The sequence below is a fragment of the Platalea leucorodia genome, assembly GCF_965183815.1.
Source record: "Platalea leucorodia genome assembly, chromosome: 5".
NCBI classification, from domain to species: Eukaryota; Metazoa; Chordata; class Aves; order Pelecaniformes; family Threskiornithidae; genus Platalea; species Platalea leucorodia.
Genome location: NC_138827.1, coordinates 10,966,187 through 10,985,112, shown reverse-complemented (window position 1 = coordinate 10,985,112; position 18,926 = coordinate 10,966,187). Strand labels below are relative to the sequence as shown.

The 18,926-nt window shown below is 40.9% G+C and overlaps 1 protein-coding gene across 1 annotated transcript in view; it reads right to left on the bottom strand.

The window, feature by feature from the left end:
- The window catches only part of LMTK2 (lemur tyrosine kinase 2), a 44,609-nt gene extending 34,159 nt beyond the window's left edge, over window positions 1-10,450 (bottom strand). The window contains exon 1 of the mRNA XM_082313330.1: window positions 10,120-10,450. Within this exon, the coding sequence (XP_082169456.1) occupies window positions 10,120-10,276 (157 nt within the window). The 5' untranslated portion in view covers window positions 10,277-10,450. The remainder of the gene's footprint in view (window positions 1-10,119) is intronic.
- Between the last annotated feature and the right edge of the window lie 8,476 nt (window positions 10,451-18,926).

Sequence of the window (18,926 nt, the reverse complement as noted above, 5' to 3'; positions counted from 1 at the left end):
TTTTACACTGAAGTCTAAATTTGAGCACAGCACATCTGAGTCAAACCCTGTATGCAGGCAAGTACATGAACATGCTCACTGAAAAAACACTGATGATAAATTATGCTGACATTCTCAGGATCAAGTATAGACATGAGAACATACACTTCAGTATGTATTAGCATGTTTCAAGGGGTGGAAAAAAGTTATTGTCATACAAAGTACATTTCAAAGCTATTTATATAGGTCAGAATTCTCTATACCTTCCTAAGTTTCTTTCAAGTCTACTTTCTTCATAAGATAGTTCACTGACTACCAAATGCAACAACTAAGCAAACAAAAGTTTGTTTCTCACTAGAACTGGTTTCCTTCTCTACCCAATTTCCCAGTCTGCCCATAGTACTTTCAAATACCCACATATCCCATGCACCTGTGGCTTCCTTTCCTACCACTAGTTAGGAGCAACAGGCATGCCAGCTGGTCAAAGGGTCCATCCACACTCACTTGCCAGCCAGCAGCCACCACGCAGAAGGATACAGGACCAGATGTACCTGCCTGTCCGTGTGAGGGACAGTAGGCCCGCCTTTCTGCTACAACCAGGTTATGAAAGGCCATGACGCTTGAACTCCAACTCTCTCAAATTTGGTTCAATGTGATTAATCACATTATTAAGGTCTCAACCTCCAGGAAATTGGACTAAAAAAATGCATGACACCGCACAGTTCTAAGCTTGGGGGAAAAAGAAACGTAAATGTACATGACAGACATTACTGAGTAGGCTAATAAAAGACATTCACTACTGTGATAAAGGCAGTGCAAGGCCCAGATAAATTAAGCATTATTAGGGAACAGTGAACTTCAAGGGAGTATCTGATTTTAAGCTTTCAGCACAGTAGTTGCTATGCGACAACAGTCCCACTGCACAAGCAAGAGTCTCTTTTCTTTCAAGAGCAGCTATACAAATGGCAGTTCTGCACTAATAGCTATAACTATTTCCAGCACAAATCTAGCATGACAGCAGTCACTTAAACTGCCTCTTGGACACCCTCAAATTATATGATCGCGAACCAAGATGTTACTTTACGACACTAGGCAGGAACAGAGCAGCCTTTAAAATACTAATGAATGACCAAATCTAACTTTGCTCTCCAGCTACTTCCATGGTATCTTTCATACACTTGATCAGTTTACTTACTCTGCGTTTAATGGATATTAATGTAACCAGATTAAAAGTGTAATATCACTCTAATTTATAATGGTTTTGTTAAATATGATTTTAAAAGCTATCCCAATTTTCCTAAATAATGCTGTCATTCTCTTCTATGCTAGCAGTTAAGTGGCAAAGTATTCTTGACTCCTACCCAGTTCTTCACAAGTCAGATTCAGATCCTTATCTTTTCCTCACAAAGGGTTTCTCCTGCATTTATTTACTCCCTGAAATCTTCAGAGGTTTGCTACTAACAGGCAAAAACCAACAGAGATACCTGTAGGCCTTCAGAATTTATAGCCTCGTTTTAACAAGTAGAATACTAAAGCAAAAGCCTATTCAAAGCAATTTTAGACATATCTATTGTGTAATGTCCGATTTATATGACAAAGTAAAGCACGACATGCATTGCAATTCATGTATTGCATAAAAAAAAACTCAAGAGCACATTCCATTAGTTACTGCATTCCCGTCATCTCAGTTTTTTTCCCCACTATGCTCTGTTTAACAACTGAACCAAAAAACAGCATCACTTTTGAGAATAAGTTTCAGCAGAATGTGCGCAGTACCATCATTTATTTGTGCAGTGCTATATTACAATAGGCTTTAAAATACTATTAGAACTGCATTCAAATCACCATCAACCTTCAACTAAGACACAACACAAGCAAACAACAACTTAACACAAGTTTTGAAGGAGTGTTATTTGCACTTCAGACATTCTTTTGGGAAAAAAAAAAAAAAAAAGAAGATAATTTCAGGATGAGAGAGGCACTCCAAATTCCAATCAGCCCTTTGATTTGAATGACCATTACCAGTACAACAAGAAGAAACATTCTCAAGATCTCAGATGGCTTTCATTGACTCCATGTCCTCAACACAATGCCAGCACCTTAATGAAATCTAAAACTGTTTCCAAATGCCCAAAGTATTTCAAGCAGAGTCTGGAAGTGTTCCTTTATTGAGCAAATCCCTAAGAACACACATATATAACACTCCTTAAGGGACTTTCATGAGGTTCTCAGTTTATACCTGAACTTTTCTGCTTTCAGATTTTTTAGTACTTATTGCCATTCAAAGAAAACACAAATGTTTAAGCTTTTAAAACAATAAAAATAATCCGGATCAAACTATTGAAAATTTTATTAATTGTAGAGAGTTATTTCACAAGCCTATCCTCTCGTGACATTATAACTACCCTTATACTGGATAACGCAAAGTTTGCATAACTACCAGAATTAACCTCCAGCATGGATACTACAAATGTATCTTTATGCAAAAGCACTTTATCACCTAATTTTATTTTCTCTTCTTCCTTAAAACTATGGAAAATCCTAATTACTAGATATAGTCTCACGAAAAAAAACGCTTAAGGACTTAAAACTATAGCTGTCCAAGTCACTTGTGCACACTTGTATTTAATCTTTCTGAATACAAGCAGGAGTAATTAACAGCTTGTCACTAAAACTATTTCCTGTCTAAATCTGAATGGTGTTACATGGCCTAAATCGAAGTCTCATGCTTAGAAAGAGGCAAGTAAGATGACAAGATTTTCAGAGGTAGCGGAACAAAAAAAAATAAAATCAAAAGTCACATACAGGTTACTCTGTTACCATATTCTTCTAGATATGAATTGAAATATTTCACCCCTCTACTCAACTTGTCCAGTACAATACCTATCTTATACTATAGGTGGGTAGGATGAAAGGCCAATACATGTGCAATACATGTGCAGACACAATTCTTTTGAAAAACCACCAGCTTTTCTTCTTTACAACAGTTAATCATCAGAAGTAAGGGTAATGAAGACAGCAAGTGGCAATTTCCTACAGTTTTTCCCCCCCATGAAGCAATAAAAAAAACCCAACTCTGACACACTCCTCCAACCCACCTTGTGTTCCAGATATAGTTCTACAGTGACAAAAGCCAGCTTCATAGTTAAATGTGTTTTGTGACCCTGAAGTCATTACTGTCCTATGCAACAAGTTGCAATATTTTCAAGAAGAAATATTAGCTACTTCTTATCACAACTGGATGTGCAACTCTATGTCATCAATTCTCAGCAAATTATCTCAGTCCTCCCATTTGTCCTTACAAAGAATACAAGTCGTCTATCCCGCAATCTAAGCCAACGCTTTTTCAAACTATTTTATCCCATGCTCCCCCTAAATACTTTTACAGTGTGCTTCAAATGAGCTTCTACAGCTGCTTAAGTCCACCTTGTAGGTAAGGGTGGCACAGGTTACACACCCTAAGGCAAGAATATCTGGGGCAATGCTGGGTTCTCATATAGTACAGCAGCCTCAGAACAACACGGCTCCGATCCTCATTTTTTCTGAACACTTGTCCTGGCCTGAGCATTGGCTGAACAGTCAGTAACTCGTAAAACTGTGAGCTGGGGTTAGTTTTACATTTCTGTCCTTATTCTATTACCCTACAAGCCTTCCCAGTAATGTCAAAGAATTAGTCACACAACAGCATACTGCTCAATTTTAATAAGGACTAAATATAGGCTAGTACTTCAAGTGTTTACAGAGAGAGATCTGTTTGAAGTTTCAGTGTTAGAATCTCATGTTTGCACAAAGGCATCTTAAGACAAGGTAAAAAATACACATGTTAAATAATTATGTATCCTATGCCTTCATGGTGGTTTTTTTTCCAGTGTTTCTGGAAAATCTGGGTAGCATTATTATCTTCCAAAGGTACCATCTGATTCTTAAATATATGTGTGTGTATATATATATATATATATAAAAATAAAAAATTCTGCAGAGCACACTTTATTCTATATTGCTAGATGTTGGTTTTGACAATTAATTGCTGCTCAAGCATGGTATGTTTACATCTGCAATACCATTTCCCCAACAGTGAGCCACAGGAGTTGTGTATATATATATATATATTTTTTTTTTTTTAAACAGGGTAGACCACAATCATTTAAAGAAGCATGACAAGATTACACATCATGGTATCTCAAACCATCAGAAGTACCTGCAGCATGGAAAGCAAACCATCAGTATCTCTTTCTCCCACGATTTGACGGGAATACAACCTATTAAGATATACTGGTTTTGAAGAGATTAATTTCTTTCTGTTCACATGAAAGGAATCCATACATGCAACCTTTATGTGATGGGATTTTCTAGAATCTTGATTTTACAGTAGATGCATTTCCACCTCTGATGTACGACTGGGTTAAGAAATGTGGGAAAGAAAGAAAGAAGCAGCATTTTGCCGAAAGAGCTTATTCAGCTCTATTTCTCATCCCTATTCGTAGCTGAAGGATCCCTAGGAAGAAGAACAGGCCATAGGACAAATGACTGATTTTGGAGAACTGGATCTGGTCTACAGGCTGAAAGCTTAAAAAACAGCACTCAAAAGTCTACTGTTAAAACTTTCTACACCTCCTTCATACCAAAGAAGTCTCAGGGTGCAAAGGTAGTCCTAAAAAAGTCACATCACTGTTAAGTCACACCAGTGATGTTTCCTTACCACTAAGGAAATTTTTCTAAGTGTAGTAGCGTTGGACAAGGTGTTACTTTGTACCAGTATTTTGTACTGAAAATCCCTCGGAAGACAATTCACTGACATAACTTCCTTCACACCATCACCTTACCTAAGCTATATGTGGCACAACACCTTGCTACAGGTTGTGCTTGAACTACGCGTGTAGACTGAAACAACTATCCTGACACACTCTGTACATTTGCCATTATGAAGCATCTACAAAACATTTCTAGTATCACTGATGTTGCTCAAGACCTTTCGTAACAGCAGTACAATGAAAACAAAAAGTTTATACGAGTCAGAAAAGCACGGAAGCTATTGCAAATTGTATCCAGAACCACATCAAGCTCCAGCTAGTAGATGCACACACCAAACAGAAAGGCAGACCCAAAATAAAACCTAAGGAACACTCCAGTACTCCATGTGCTGTCCTTCTGCTGCAGAATTGGAGCACTGACGACTGAAACAGAGAACTATGATATTTGCAGCCTCTGGCATTATACTGACTGAGGCTCTCTTTATCCTGCGCAGGTAAACCACGCGTGGATAGTCACTGAAGCCAGACTACAGTAAATGTCCAGAAAATTACTTCTATTCAAATTTGCCTGACAGTTTTTCAGCAGCCCCAAAAATGTAACGGTCTTCTGTGCTTTTCATATAGAATGCTGGATCTCACTATGTAACACAACCCCCCTTTTTTTTTTTATACAGGATCTAGGGCAAAATCAGCACGAACTAATGGGCCCTTTCAAACCAATGACTTGTGCTTGATGGTATGACAACATACCTTTAGACTGTCTCTGATCAGTGCTATCTTAATATGCTGCAATGATACCTGAGGAATTATCAAATACACCCAAGCATTCAAGACGTGAGGAAAGACCTCAGAAAGTGACCTCCTCCTATAAGGACTGCTGTAGCTGTAGCAAAGTCCAGACACTTCACAGCCAGAGGCAGAGAAAGTAGACCAAGCCTGTGAACAAAGCCTTGCACGGAACATCCCTGCAGGCCAAAGAGTCAGGGTTGGCTTCTTACCTCAGAGTCACAAACTCACAGACAGAAACAAAAGATAAAAGACAACTTAGCAGCTCTAGCTCTACAATTATTAGGCGTCTGGGACAGAAGCTAGAAAAAGAAATATAGGGAGAAGCGAACAAGTTTAGTGCTTGCAAGGGGGAGGAAAGATAGACCACTCCCAAGAAAAGTATATACCACTAATTAAAATCTCCACTTTACAAGCAAGATCTTTCTTAAGTTCAAGTGATGCGAGTTGCTAACTTGCATATACTTAGAAAATTGCCTTTCTTATTATGTGCAAGTGTCACATACATTTTACACTGTACCAAACCACAGGCCATGACCACAACTGGGCCCCGGTCTGACAGAACTCCAAGTGAAACATCAAGCCAAAGCAACTCAAAAGCAACAATTTTTCCAAGACTATATATATGCTCCAGAACTCATCTTCACAAATAAAAAGAAGTGGCTTAATCTCAACTTGTCATCTATGGCCAACTGACTATACTAGATATAGCTGCATGAACACCTAGATACTCCAGATGGACGTCTCTGGATACTATACACCAATTTTTAAGTGTCTTTTCCTGGATTGTACATGACCGAGCTCATCAGCAAGGACTCACTGCCATGTCATTCAACTGGTCCAGGAGAGAAGTCCCAAGACTGAGGTTCTCAGCACAAACCAAGAAAGCATGTAGGCACCAGTCCAGCTGCCACAGTTCAACTGAACAGACTACGTAATTCATCACAAATGTAAAATTGAACACACCTGCTAAAAATGCTACCACCCATTCAAGTTGTACAGGAAAATAAGAATATTTTTGAGTCCCTGTTACTTTGTATTTACAAAGACTTCATATAGCACAGAGATGATAGAAATAGTTTGTCTGACATTACACACATACCCTTGATTCAGATTCTCAACCTTCTTGGAGAGGCAGCTGAATTAAGGTCAAGTATGGAAATCCACGTCAAAAGAACAGAAAGAGAGCCTGAATGTAAATATAAAGTTTTAGCACAGTAAAACAGACATGTCAGATTATAATGCACTATGTTTGGCTGCAAAACAGTGCTGCTAAAAATTAGTTCTGAAATGCCCTTACTTCAGTCGCACAGTACTAAAAAAAGTGGAAGTCATCTCAGCCCAATGCATTCAGGTAAAAATCACTAATACTCCACAGGCTCAAAACAACTACAGTGCTTCATTCTATGGACTCCTTGCCAGCAGACCTGCCCCAGCTCTCACCTCCAGTATAAAGTGACACCTTAAATTCAGAACTATCACAGTACATATCAGTATCCTCCTTTTCCATTCACAGAATAAATTAAATCTAAGTTGGTCAAAGTATTTTTAGCTAGCAGCACCTTCAACCTCTTGTTTTTCCTATTTCCTACAATAATTGCTAGAATCCTTCCAGGGGAACAGTTAGAGTCTTATTTCCTTTACCCCTTATTGTTGAAAAGAAAAAAAAAAATTAAATTAGTTTAGAAACATAACCTCAAAAATGCAAGACAAATATAGAACACATCACCAATGCACGCCTTCATCTGCAAACACTATGAAGCCATACTTAAAAAGAGCGGCATCATTCATCTCGATCAAGGCCCTGGGAACTTGACAGTTCCCCAGTCACACAGTCTGGCATACTTCCACAGCAGTTCCACAAAATGGAGCATTTTTGAACAAGGAATCCAATCTAGTCTTGCTAGAACCTGCCTGTCGCCATTTCCTGCTTTCCAGCTTCCTCCCCAGAAGAGGAGTTAATTTATTATGGGTGTATTCCATCAACTATTCTGCAAAGTTCACTACAACAACTACAGACACTTTCCTCCTTCTTCTGCGGATTCCCACCTTTCCTGTAACAAGCTCAGGGCCAACACACATGAAAGTGTTTCTCCATTGTCAAAGAAGCAACCCTTCTTGCTAGGTGTAGAATTGCGAGGTCCCGAAATAATTCTGAAACCAGTTACTAATTATTTTATGGAAAGCCCATTAAATTCTTCACAAGTTGACAACTCTTATGTATCAGACTGAGCATTACAGTAAACTACAAAAACTGCCAAGGCCCAGAATGGAGACCATCAGCAATTGCCAGTCCCAATACAGGAAATCAAAGCAACCTGTCATGGGATATATGAAAGAGAAATTCACAATATAGCTGAAGTTGTTTTTAAATACAACTGGTGATTCTTAACCCAGCAAAATAAAGTCACAGGTTTGTCTTCTAGACAGGTTATAAAATTTGCCCAGTATGACAGAAAAGGTTCGAGACAAAACAGTCTTACTGTCATCCACTGGTAATCTATTCAAAGGAAGGAAAAAAAAAGTCCTTGTAGCTTTCTAACTGGTTACCACTGTAGCACCGATACAAGACATGTTGCAGACTGAGAATCTGTTGCACGCAAACCCATTTGCACACATTATTTCATTCAGTAGGCAGTCTCCCCAGCAAAAGCGATGCCAGTGAAACTGGCAAACAAGGTTCCTCTTGAGGCCTTAAAGGTTTAAATACTAAATATCTGTCAATAAAATAATCTGAATACATTGCTTCTTACTATATGGGCAAAGATACAGCAGAAAGCAGCAATTTCATTTCCTAGAGTTCATTGGGTTTTCCATGACAGGATTTGGCACAGTTTGCTAAACTTCAGATAATATCCCATGTATACATACTTTATACATACTTTATAACCAAAGACAACATATAAAATTATGGTATCTCATTAATTTTATAGTAGTCCAATATTACAACATCATAAGTACTTCTCTTAGCAGTACCGCACTTAGCATACCTGATTCAGCCTTTAAAAAAAAACAAAATTAAAAAAACTCCAACACTTTAATACTATCATCTCCTGCATTTTGTCCAATCAACTTTTCATTCTGAGAATGAAGCTTTTTACCAGTGTCATGGAAGTTATGTTTTGATCTCCCAGCTTTGTATGGTACATAGCATAGTTCTGATAGCAAAGAGGAATTTCTGTTTAAAAAACAAAAAAGAAAAGAACACTTGACACAGACACTCTGACATCTACCTTTTAATAGAAAAATTAACTGCATTTCAGGAAAAGTAAGACACACAAAAGGTGGAAAAGACCTCCACACAGAACTGATTCTGCTGTCTTACCTTATGGCTTGATGACAAGTTAATATTATTTGGACAAACTTCAAGTATTTCATAAATGAGAAAACTATCATCTAGCCTCAAAGGAAATACAGATTTGACTGACAGTTTTCTCTTTTTCAGAAGTTTACTTTTATAGAAAGTAAGAAAGACCTCAAAGAAGGCTGATGGAGGGAGTAACTTATGAACAATTTGGAAATGTTCTTGGGAAGAAAAAAAATTGGGAAAGAGGCATAGGGCCAAAAATAAAGGAAGTATGGGTTCGACTCCCAGTTTTGATACCTTCTGTGGAACAGCAGCCAAATTACCTAATCTCTGTGCTTCAAATCTCTCCCTCCCCACGGCTCCTCCTCCTCCTCTCTGAACATATTGTCTATTTCAGCTGTTCAACTCTTCAGGGCTAAAAATGAATCTCAGTACACATTCAAACCAAACCTAACAAAATTTAGTCCCAATACAATGTTATGTTTGCAAGCCCCAATGAAATACAAAAAAAAAAAAAAATAAAACCAAACAAAAAACCAAACCCAAATCAAAGAGATGGTTGTTACCTACCAGTACTAAGAAACCTCTAATCAGTAACTCATACGATTGAGAGAAAATATTTTTTCGTTTGTGCTTTTAAGACAAACAGGAAAATAAGCAAGAAAATTGAAGGAAGTTAGCGTTACCTAACGCAAGAGGCAAGTAAGTGTGAACTACATGACTATTTAGAGAGACTGGGCCGGGGGGGCCGGGGGGAATCCGACTAATCTGGCCGGAAAGGAGGGAAGCGCCGTCTGCCCTGAAGAGCCTCCACCCAGGAACGAGAGCCCCGCTGATTCACAGTCAAAATAAGAAAAAGAAAAAAACACGCCGAGGTCTGTATAGACTAGAACAGTAGCCACTACAGAGGGAACGTACGTGGGTAAACAGACAGCGAGGGCAAGCACGTAGCTCAGTCTAACGCGGCAGGGATACCTGCAGCGGGACACAGGCGCAGGAGGTGACCTCCCGGCCGGGAGCCGCAGCCCCCTGCCTGGGGGAGCCCCATCCACCCGCCCTGCCCTTCCCGACGCTTCGGCGAGCGGAGAGCGCCGAGCGCGGCGCGGAGCCCTGCCCGCAGCACGGGGGAGGGACGGGGCTTCGGAAACCCGCAGTCCCCCCGCTCCGCCGCCCCGGAGCCGCGGGCCCCGACCGCAGGCACCTGGCGCCGAGGCCCCCGCCGCTGCTCCCCTCGCAGGCCCCACCGCGGAGCCGCTCCCCCGACCCCGCTGCACCCCGCCGCCTCCCGCGCCTCACCTGCACCTGCTCGCGGAAGCGGAGCCGCCCCGCCGCTCCCCAAGAGAAGCGACAGCAGGAGGACGAGGACGAGCCCGAGCGGGCGCCGGGGTGCGAGGGGCAGCGGGCCGCCCCCTCGCCGCCCGGCACCCCCGCCGAGCCCCCCGCGCTTCTGCATCCCCTCCGCTCGGCGCTGAACGAGGGGCTCCAGGTTCTCAGCGTCTCCGGCGAGCCCCCGCGGCAGCCGCTGCCCCCCGCCTCCACGGCACGGCTGCCCGCGGCATCGGACCCCGCCGCCCCGCTCCCCTCACAGAACCCCGCCGGCCCCTGCGGACGCCGCCGCTGCCGCCATCTTCCGGGCTACCTGACTGGGAGGGGGCGGGGCGCCTTGCTGATTGATAGCCCAACGCGCCAATCAACCCGCGCCTCACGCTCAGGGGGAGGGACCACTGCCTGGGACGGGGCTAATCCGCGATTGACAGTCAGATCAGCCAGTCGCTCCGCACAGGGCGAGCCACGGCGAGCGAAGGCTGCGGCGCGAGAACGGCGGAGCGCGTTTGCCAATCAAGCCGCACTCCGGGGCGGCGGGAGGAGGGCGGAGCTTCCCTCGGATTGAAGGGGCGCTCCGCCAACCGGCTGGCGGCGCGGATCCCGAGGGCGGGAGCGGGAGGAGGGGCTTGGCTGAGCCCGTGCGCAGGACACGCGGGCGGAGCGGGAACAGCGCCGCCTGGAGGCGCGGCGCGCTCCGGCAGGGGCCTCGCCGGGGCCGCGCCTGAGGCGCCCGCAGCCCCCGGCACGGGCAGGGCGTGGCGGGCCCTGCCGCAGCCGCAGGCCCCTCAGCGGGGATCCCCCCGCACAGGGGGGCACCGGCCCAACCCTGCGCCCTCGCGTCCCCGAGACCGCGGCGGTGCCCCGCTCTTCCCGGCCAGCCCGGGCCTGGGGACTCCCGCGGGGACTGAGCCGGCGCGGGGCCGCGGCCGGGCTCTCCGCCGGGGCAGCCCGCGTTCGGCTGTCCCCTCGCTGCCCCCGCCGCTCGGCTCTGTGCCAGAGGCCGGGTGGGGAAGCCCGAGAGGAACAGCGACAAGCGGGCCCTGGCTCCCCGAGCTGCCCCGGAGGAGCCGCGCCACCCGCCCGGGGCCGTCCCGATTCCCTGCCCCGCGCCTGGGCTACGGGAGCTCCTCCGCGGCGGGGAGCGCGGCGGGCTCACGTCAGGCACAGAGATGGGCACAAGCTGCCCTCTGCAGCCGGTGCCTTCCCAAGGCTGCCAGTGACCTTGTTAAATTAACGCTACAAGCCGGATTCGAAAATAAAGATTATTTTGGTGTAGGGTTAGGTTTGTAATTCTGCTGAATTTAGAGTACGTGAAAATGAGGTGACAGTTTTAAGCAGCATAAATGGAAGTGTTAATCCTAAGCAATCGGGCTCTGTGTAGTAAGGAAATAGGGAAATACCATACGACTAACAAACTAGATTTGCACTTTCCAAATAATGCAGCAAGAGGGCTAATTATGTCAAGATTATATAATGACTTTGGGAGCACAGATTGTCCAAAGAAATGTGCGATGAGTGCACCCCTGGGACTTCATAAAAGGAAAGTTTTGTGCTCAAAGGAATACTGGGAACATGATGTCCAGGAAGACACAACATAAACCTAGATCCCTCTCTGTCGCTAAGAATTTTTTCTAGGGTAATTTTTCTCCTACCATGGAGATGTACTTAAACTATTTTCCTCTTACCAAGTCTGTGTCTACCCCCAGATACCCTCTCTCTGGCTTGAAGACACTAATTGTACTACCAAATGACCCATATTTTTTGAAATGTTCTAATTAGTTTTTCTTCCAAGGGAAATATTTTACTTGAATAATGATATGGAAGACAATCTCCTCTTTTGTTGCTTTAGTAAACTATTATTAATGCATTATGCTGCTTATTGTGAATTATTTTTTAAAAGTAATATAAAACAGTAAGCAGTCCCAAAGTATTCCTCGTCTGGCTGGCTGTAGATTTTATGGACCAGGAAGGCAAAACGTGGTCCTTTCCCTTTAAAATCAGTGATGTGTAATGTGCAATATGTAACACATTAATTTTTTTTCGTGTACAAACAGCCACCATCTCAACTTAAATAGCTCTGTACTGATGTAAAACTGATGCTGGTGACAAGCACGCAGCCAGGTCTTTCTCTGTGGATCCTATAAACATCCAGTGGAAACTCCAGGGTTAGTCCTTTATTTTTCACTCTACCAAATCTCCCTCCACTGAGTATGGACATCAGGGCTGGGGCCTCTGGATGAGAATGTGTCTCCTTCCACTTGACATTATAGCCACATTTTTAATGACAGTTATTCAAACTACACTGTACTTCTGTGGTGTACCTACCTAGGCAAATCCGGTGTACCCGTCACTACAGTGTCTAGGGTCTAAGGTACTTCCGAGATCTGTCACTGACCTCATGCAAATTCCATACATAAATAATTTTGAGATTCATAGCAGCTACACACATAAAGTTTAAAACTTCATTTGTAGCCTATCAGCAGGTTTACAATGCAAGGGTGTTCTCATTTCAATAGTGACAACAATTCATTGCATTTTAAACATAGCAGACTGCTCTATTTCCCAACCTACCCTATCATAATTGAATGTTAGGCCTTTGATGTAATTTACTGATAAAACATCACGTTGTAATATCATCTGGGAAGTTATGGCAGCGTACCATTAAAAGGACTTGTCAGAGCACTACTCTATAATGATGGTACACTTAAGGTTAGCTGTGAATTAGTCACTGGTAGAAGCTAAATAACCAAACCTTCCGATCCTTTGTTCTACATGTTAGTCACAGTTACTCCCTATCTTCAAATGCACCATGAACATCACAAAAAACCAAAGATACAAAGCCTGCCATCATTAGGAATCTTCTGATTCACCCATTTACTATTTCTGTGGTTAAACATTTGTAGTAACTAGATGAGACTAATGGGATGAGCAACCTAATACCAAGTAATCCAAAAGGTACTTAAAAAGAAAATATATTTACTTAAACAAAACTCTTCCTGTACACAAAATGGGATGTATTACCACATATCACAGCCTCATGTTTCTTGATTATGCGCTGTTATCATTGCCAAATTACTGAAGCTGCTGTTCCGTGTGGGAGGTGTTAAAACCTTTTTTTAGAGACAGATAATGGGATCAACTAAAGGATGTTGATGGTTTTATTTTCAGTTGGTTTTCTTCAGTATTTTTGATAACATTATCGGTGTGGAAGGAATATTGTCTAGCAGACTGAGCAAGTTGCCAGAGGGGTGTTAAAGGTCTTCCATGTAACCGTCAATAAAGCCTCAAAAGATTCACAATTTGCTTACTACCAAAGAGAGTATCACTGAGCATCAGGAACAGAGCTGATTACAGAACCAAGGTCTTTATTCCAGGTCACTGTTTTAAGCATAAAGATTAGTTTCCGTATATATGAATGTTGAGACACACACCCTGCTCTCCCTCCCTCTGAAAGAAAAATCTCTCATCCTTTCACGTATAACCTTTTCTTCCCCTGTCAGTGTTGGGTTTTTATATTTAACAAAGTGATTTGCTTCTCCACCCGACACAGACAAAATAAATATCACTGATTTTAACCTCCACTTTCAGTCATAAGTGACCTAACAGTGTTTTTATATAACAGCAGGCATCTTTCTCAGTTCCAACACTACAGCATCCAAAATGATTTTACATAGGTCCCAAGGAAAACTGGCTAAAGAAAACTGGGTTTAAAACAATCAGTAAAGGAAATTTCCTTATTTGAGTCAAGTGTTTTCCCCTTGGTTTCTATCTGTCACTCTAAAATGGGCTTAGAACAGAACTCTCTGATTTCTTCCCACAAATGCTTAAGCTTGTGCATGGAGAAACAAACCTCTGAAAAATATGGCAGGGCATATTTTCAATCACTGGTAGAAAATTCAGTTTATATTAATTTTAAAAATGTGTTAAAGATCCGGCAGCTCTTGTTAATCCATTCCTTGTAAATCCATTAAGGAATTACATTCTTCTTGGGAAATATTTCATATTTGGATTTGCATCTGTCACTAATGTCCTGGAAAATTCAGTACAAATTTCATTTCTGTCAACTCAGAAATACCTACTGTATTTTGATGGGTCTGATCTGAAAGGGCACTACCTACTTTGGCTTCAAACAGGTGTACTTTGAAGAGGTTTTAACATTAAGATATGAAGATGGATCATAATTGTAAACGTATCTTATTCAATTCATTTACATTTACTTTATTTACTTTATTAAATCAAATTCATTTCACTTTAGTCCACTGAACCATCCTATGGAATCAATGGAGTTAATCAAAAGAACGAATTTTTGTGAAAGCGCATTTAAGTACTCCCTCAAAAAAGCGTAAGAAGTGCCAACATCAGTATAAATTTCTTCTCAGCAGGATTCCATCCTGGCTTACAAGAAACACATGAGTGGGCAAATTTCTTTCCCCACATCTTACTCTCCGACGATGTTGCCAGCCAAAATGCCAATTCGTGCCAATTTTGAAACTGGTTTTTATGCCACTGACAACTGTCTAATGCTGGACTAAAAGACACATCTGTGGTGATAGATCTGTATCTTAAAGCTTCCTATAGAATCTTTCACCAAAATTTTAAGAGAGAAATTATGCGTGTCTATTCTCTCCAAAGGTATAGGAGATTTAACGAAGTCATTTCCATCAACACAACAGGGAAATGCAAAATGATGACTTCTGTGTAAAGAAGCTGTTGTAAAAATTTCATAGCTACATTAGAAATTCCTTGCCACCCTCTCCTATTTATTTTTAGCAAACGCTAAACTGTGTGCTCTATTAAATTTCGCTCCAGATGCAGCAAAGCAGTACTGAATATAGTGAGAAACCATTTAATCAAATGAATGTTTAATGCAGTACTGGTCTAAATATACATTATATGTGTTTCAAGGAAATAAAAGCAAACCAGAAATAATATTCTCACAAACAGACCAAGTAAGACACAACAGATCAAACAACAAGGTTTCAATTCAGCCTTTCCTCATGCAATACTTTCATTAAGGCGATCGTTGCAGAAGCTGCTCAGCAACTCTCAAAAACTTGTCCTATCTGAGACTACTCAAATAAACAAGTGTTATGCTTAAGGCTGCATGTGTTGTTACACTGTAGGTGTAATATGACAGGACCAGCACTCCTGCATTGAATGGTTCAGCAACATTTCAGCCTAAATGTAAGGGTTTAGTAAAACTACCTACAAGTTATGGAACCACTGCCCCTTTGAAGACAAACAAACAATCTACAGGCTGCAGTGAATGGGCCTGTAATTAGCTATGTTTAAATAAGTATCTTGCTGGTGTAAACTCTCTTCATGCAAGTTTGCCAAAAAAAGCACTATCTGTTTCTGGACCACTAGATCAGCGGGAATCTCTTAATCACAATTCCTTTCAATAAAGGAAGGCAAACATTTGAGCAGAAGATATAGTATGAGTTGCATGTCTCTCTAAGAAGTAATTCTAATACTAAATTTGAATAAATATTATACATCACCACTTGAATGTGTTACCTGTTGAAAGAGAAAAATTGAATGAGTTATTCAGAGCTGTGTTTTGAGTCCTATCAAACAGGGTATTCTTGATCAACCTCCCTATTCATGTAATACTTTACATTTCCATGCCACTTTATACCTAACTTTATAAAAAATAATTAAGAAAAACCCTCATGCAAGTACTAGTTCTCATTAACACTTGAGCAAGCTGAAGCTCAGGGAAGATTAAAGGACAATTTTTCACATATGTGAGCACTCACCTCTCATTTTAAGTATCTTCAATAATCTGATCCTAAGTAACTGCTCCAAAATTAAACAAGAAATTATCTTAGACCACCTGCATTCCCCTTCAACAGTCTCTCATTGGCTTCCACGCTTAGTTTTAGTAAAAGCATAAGCAAAGACTTCAGGCTAAGGACCACTCTGTGTACCGGGGGGGAAGCTCATCCCAATTTGGAAATAATTTGCAATACTGCCAAAAGGAATTTTTAAAAGAAGCACTTGGATCTAGAGGCCAGATCCAGAAAAGGATAAATAAAACAGACTAAGTAGGCTGCTAACATACAGACAACTGGTGTTCTCATGCTTTCAGCTAAAGTGCACACTTGGAAGAAAAACACAAGTATTCAAGATTTAAAGGACGGCACAGTTCATTGAAGCACTGTAAGGGAAGGAAGGATCTACCTTGTACTGAAATGTCGATGCTTTGCAATCTTACTTACTCGTCTTATATTAATGAATGTTGCCTCCACAGCACTGAAATTTCAACATGACCAATTAGGCAGAGAAGAATCAAGGTGAATCAAGACAAATTAAGCAGGGTCAGGAAGAATCTTGCCAAATGAGCAAGGAGCACAAACCAATATATCCAGCACAGGTACACTGGAAAATGCAATTTTTGATACTTTCGTTTATTTTTAATAGCTATGGGTTCAAAAGACAAAATTCAGAACAAGAAGCATTTATCAAAGGTAGTAACTGGACATAAATTTCTGCACTATTTGGTAATCAGAACGGAGAGAGGTATAAAATACTTCAACGAGAATTTGCTACAGAGAAAGCAATGAAAACCAACGAGCAAAGCTTATGCCGCAGACAAGGAACAACTCACTAAAACCAAATTGCAGATGCATTTTAAAAAACCTTGGCACTATTAAGGACAGTGTCTTTTTTAAAAAGTTTACTTATTAATTTTAACTGGTTACTTATAAAAACCAAACGGACCTGAAATATGTAGCTTATTTTCCTTATCCTTGCAGTCTGAAGAGTCTAAATATCATCCAAGAATCAAAGACCTCCTATCTTCCACAATCCCTTCCTCATCTTTTGAATAAAACTAATCCAACAGAAACAGGTTTACAAAATTATTTAAAAGTTTGGAGTCTTACAGGTGAAGTTGCTTTGCTAGTAGGATTATAACATACAGATAAAAAGATAGTGAAAATTTAAGCAAGGATCATAGTTACTGCAACTGTTTTTTCATCTCCAATACTAACAACTTAATGAGCTTAACTCGCCGTGAGGGATATTCTTTTTGCCCCCTCATTACAGCATCATAGGAGTATCGCATGTCCTTTAATTCTGCACTACATTGTTTTGGCCACATCCTACAAAAGAGTAGGGCTGCTTATGTGACTGATATTACTTACGTGTGCCAGTATATGCAGAAATATGTCTCATATTTTTACTGATGGATCTAGGAAAATCCAGGGAATGATCCCATCTTGTATGAGCCGTAGCTACCCGAGCACAAAAGACATTTTTCAAAATGCTCAACTCTTTGCTACTTTTCAAAGCAGTGACTAAACTGAAAAGGTCTAATTTCATTCAATAAATGTCAGTAGTTATAATTTTCCTCTCCAATCCAGGAAAGGAAAAATTCGTCCAAATAAAAAATGCATTTATCTTTATGGAGAATTGGTGTTTTCTTTTGCTATCAAAGTAATGTATAAACCAATAAATATACCTTAGTAGGATGTTTATGGTACATCAGACAACACAGAATCTAAATGAATTCTGAACAGTACCAAGGGGTTTGATGATAAATTGCTGACTATTTATCAATCTCGTGACTCAACCTCTATATATACTGAGTAATTAGGAAGAAGTGGTGGCTGACAGGTTACATTTTTTCCTTCATAATTTCCAAATGTAAATTATTTGAACATGAAGGAAGTTCAATCTAAAGATCCAAAGCTAATCGAAATCCAAGGGCTGTAGGATGTTCAGCAAGAGGATCTCTTCTTCAGATCTCTACACAATACCAAAAGGATGTGCTGTTTCAGCGCTGTAAACTCCATGGGGTACAGTGACTGTCACTGTAAATCGTGAAAAAACATCATAAGAGATTAAACTAGATGAGAAAACAGTTAACAGCACCGTTGCCAAAATGTTAATTCCTCTGCAAGTGCATGCTACCAGTGCTAAGTAATTTTTACCATCCAAATGTTTTTAGAACTTGGCAGGTGACATACATACTCCAAGACATTAGAAAATGTTAAAATCACGTCTACTTGAAACTTGCTTTTAATGCAGATGCAGACTAGGAATTCTAAAGATAAGGAAAAAAAAATTTTTTATGTCATAATGTAACATATAAACATTAAACATAAAGCATGATTTCCTCTTGTGTTATGAGCATGTGCCATCAGCACGTGGCTGGAAAGCTGCCTAACAAGCTGACAACTTCTGAATTAACCTTGTGTGAACACAGCTCAGGTTATCTATTTATAAAGTCATACCACAGGTGTTGCCTACAGTGGGATATTACAATAAGCAGCAGTTCACAGAGCTATTCCCATTTTGATGTGACCCAGGTGCTCAGTTGTGCCTTATCAGTCTTTCTAGCTAGTGCTCTCCATTAGAAATTCAGAAAGTCTGGCATCTGGCACAGGAAGACAACAGAAATTAACATTACCATTTCCCAGGGGTCATGGATTAAACATGGCTTGCACCTGCTTTGTTTACTGCTGAGCTGGTAAAAGCAAGATTATCACTTTTACCCTTTCATTGGTTAAATTTTACAGCTTAACCATCCAACATAGTATGGACCACTTTTTTAATTTGACCCAAATATAATCTTCATTCCACACAAACCTCTAGACACATTTACTTTCATCAAAGACGTGTCTTAAAAATGCTGAATCACTGAATATAGGTAACAGAAAATGTTATTTTTATCAAGCAAATTAACACAACTTGTATTATATTCCTACACATGTTAAATACTCCTGTCTTATATGAAAATCTTCACTGCTCTTTGTGCATAAGCAGAAACA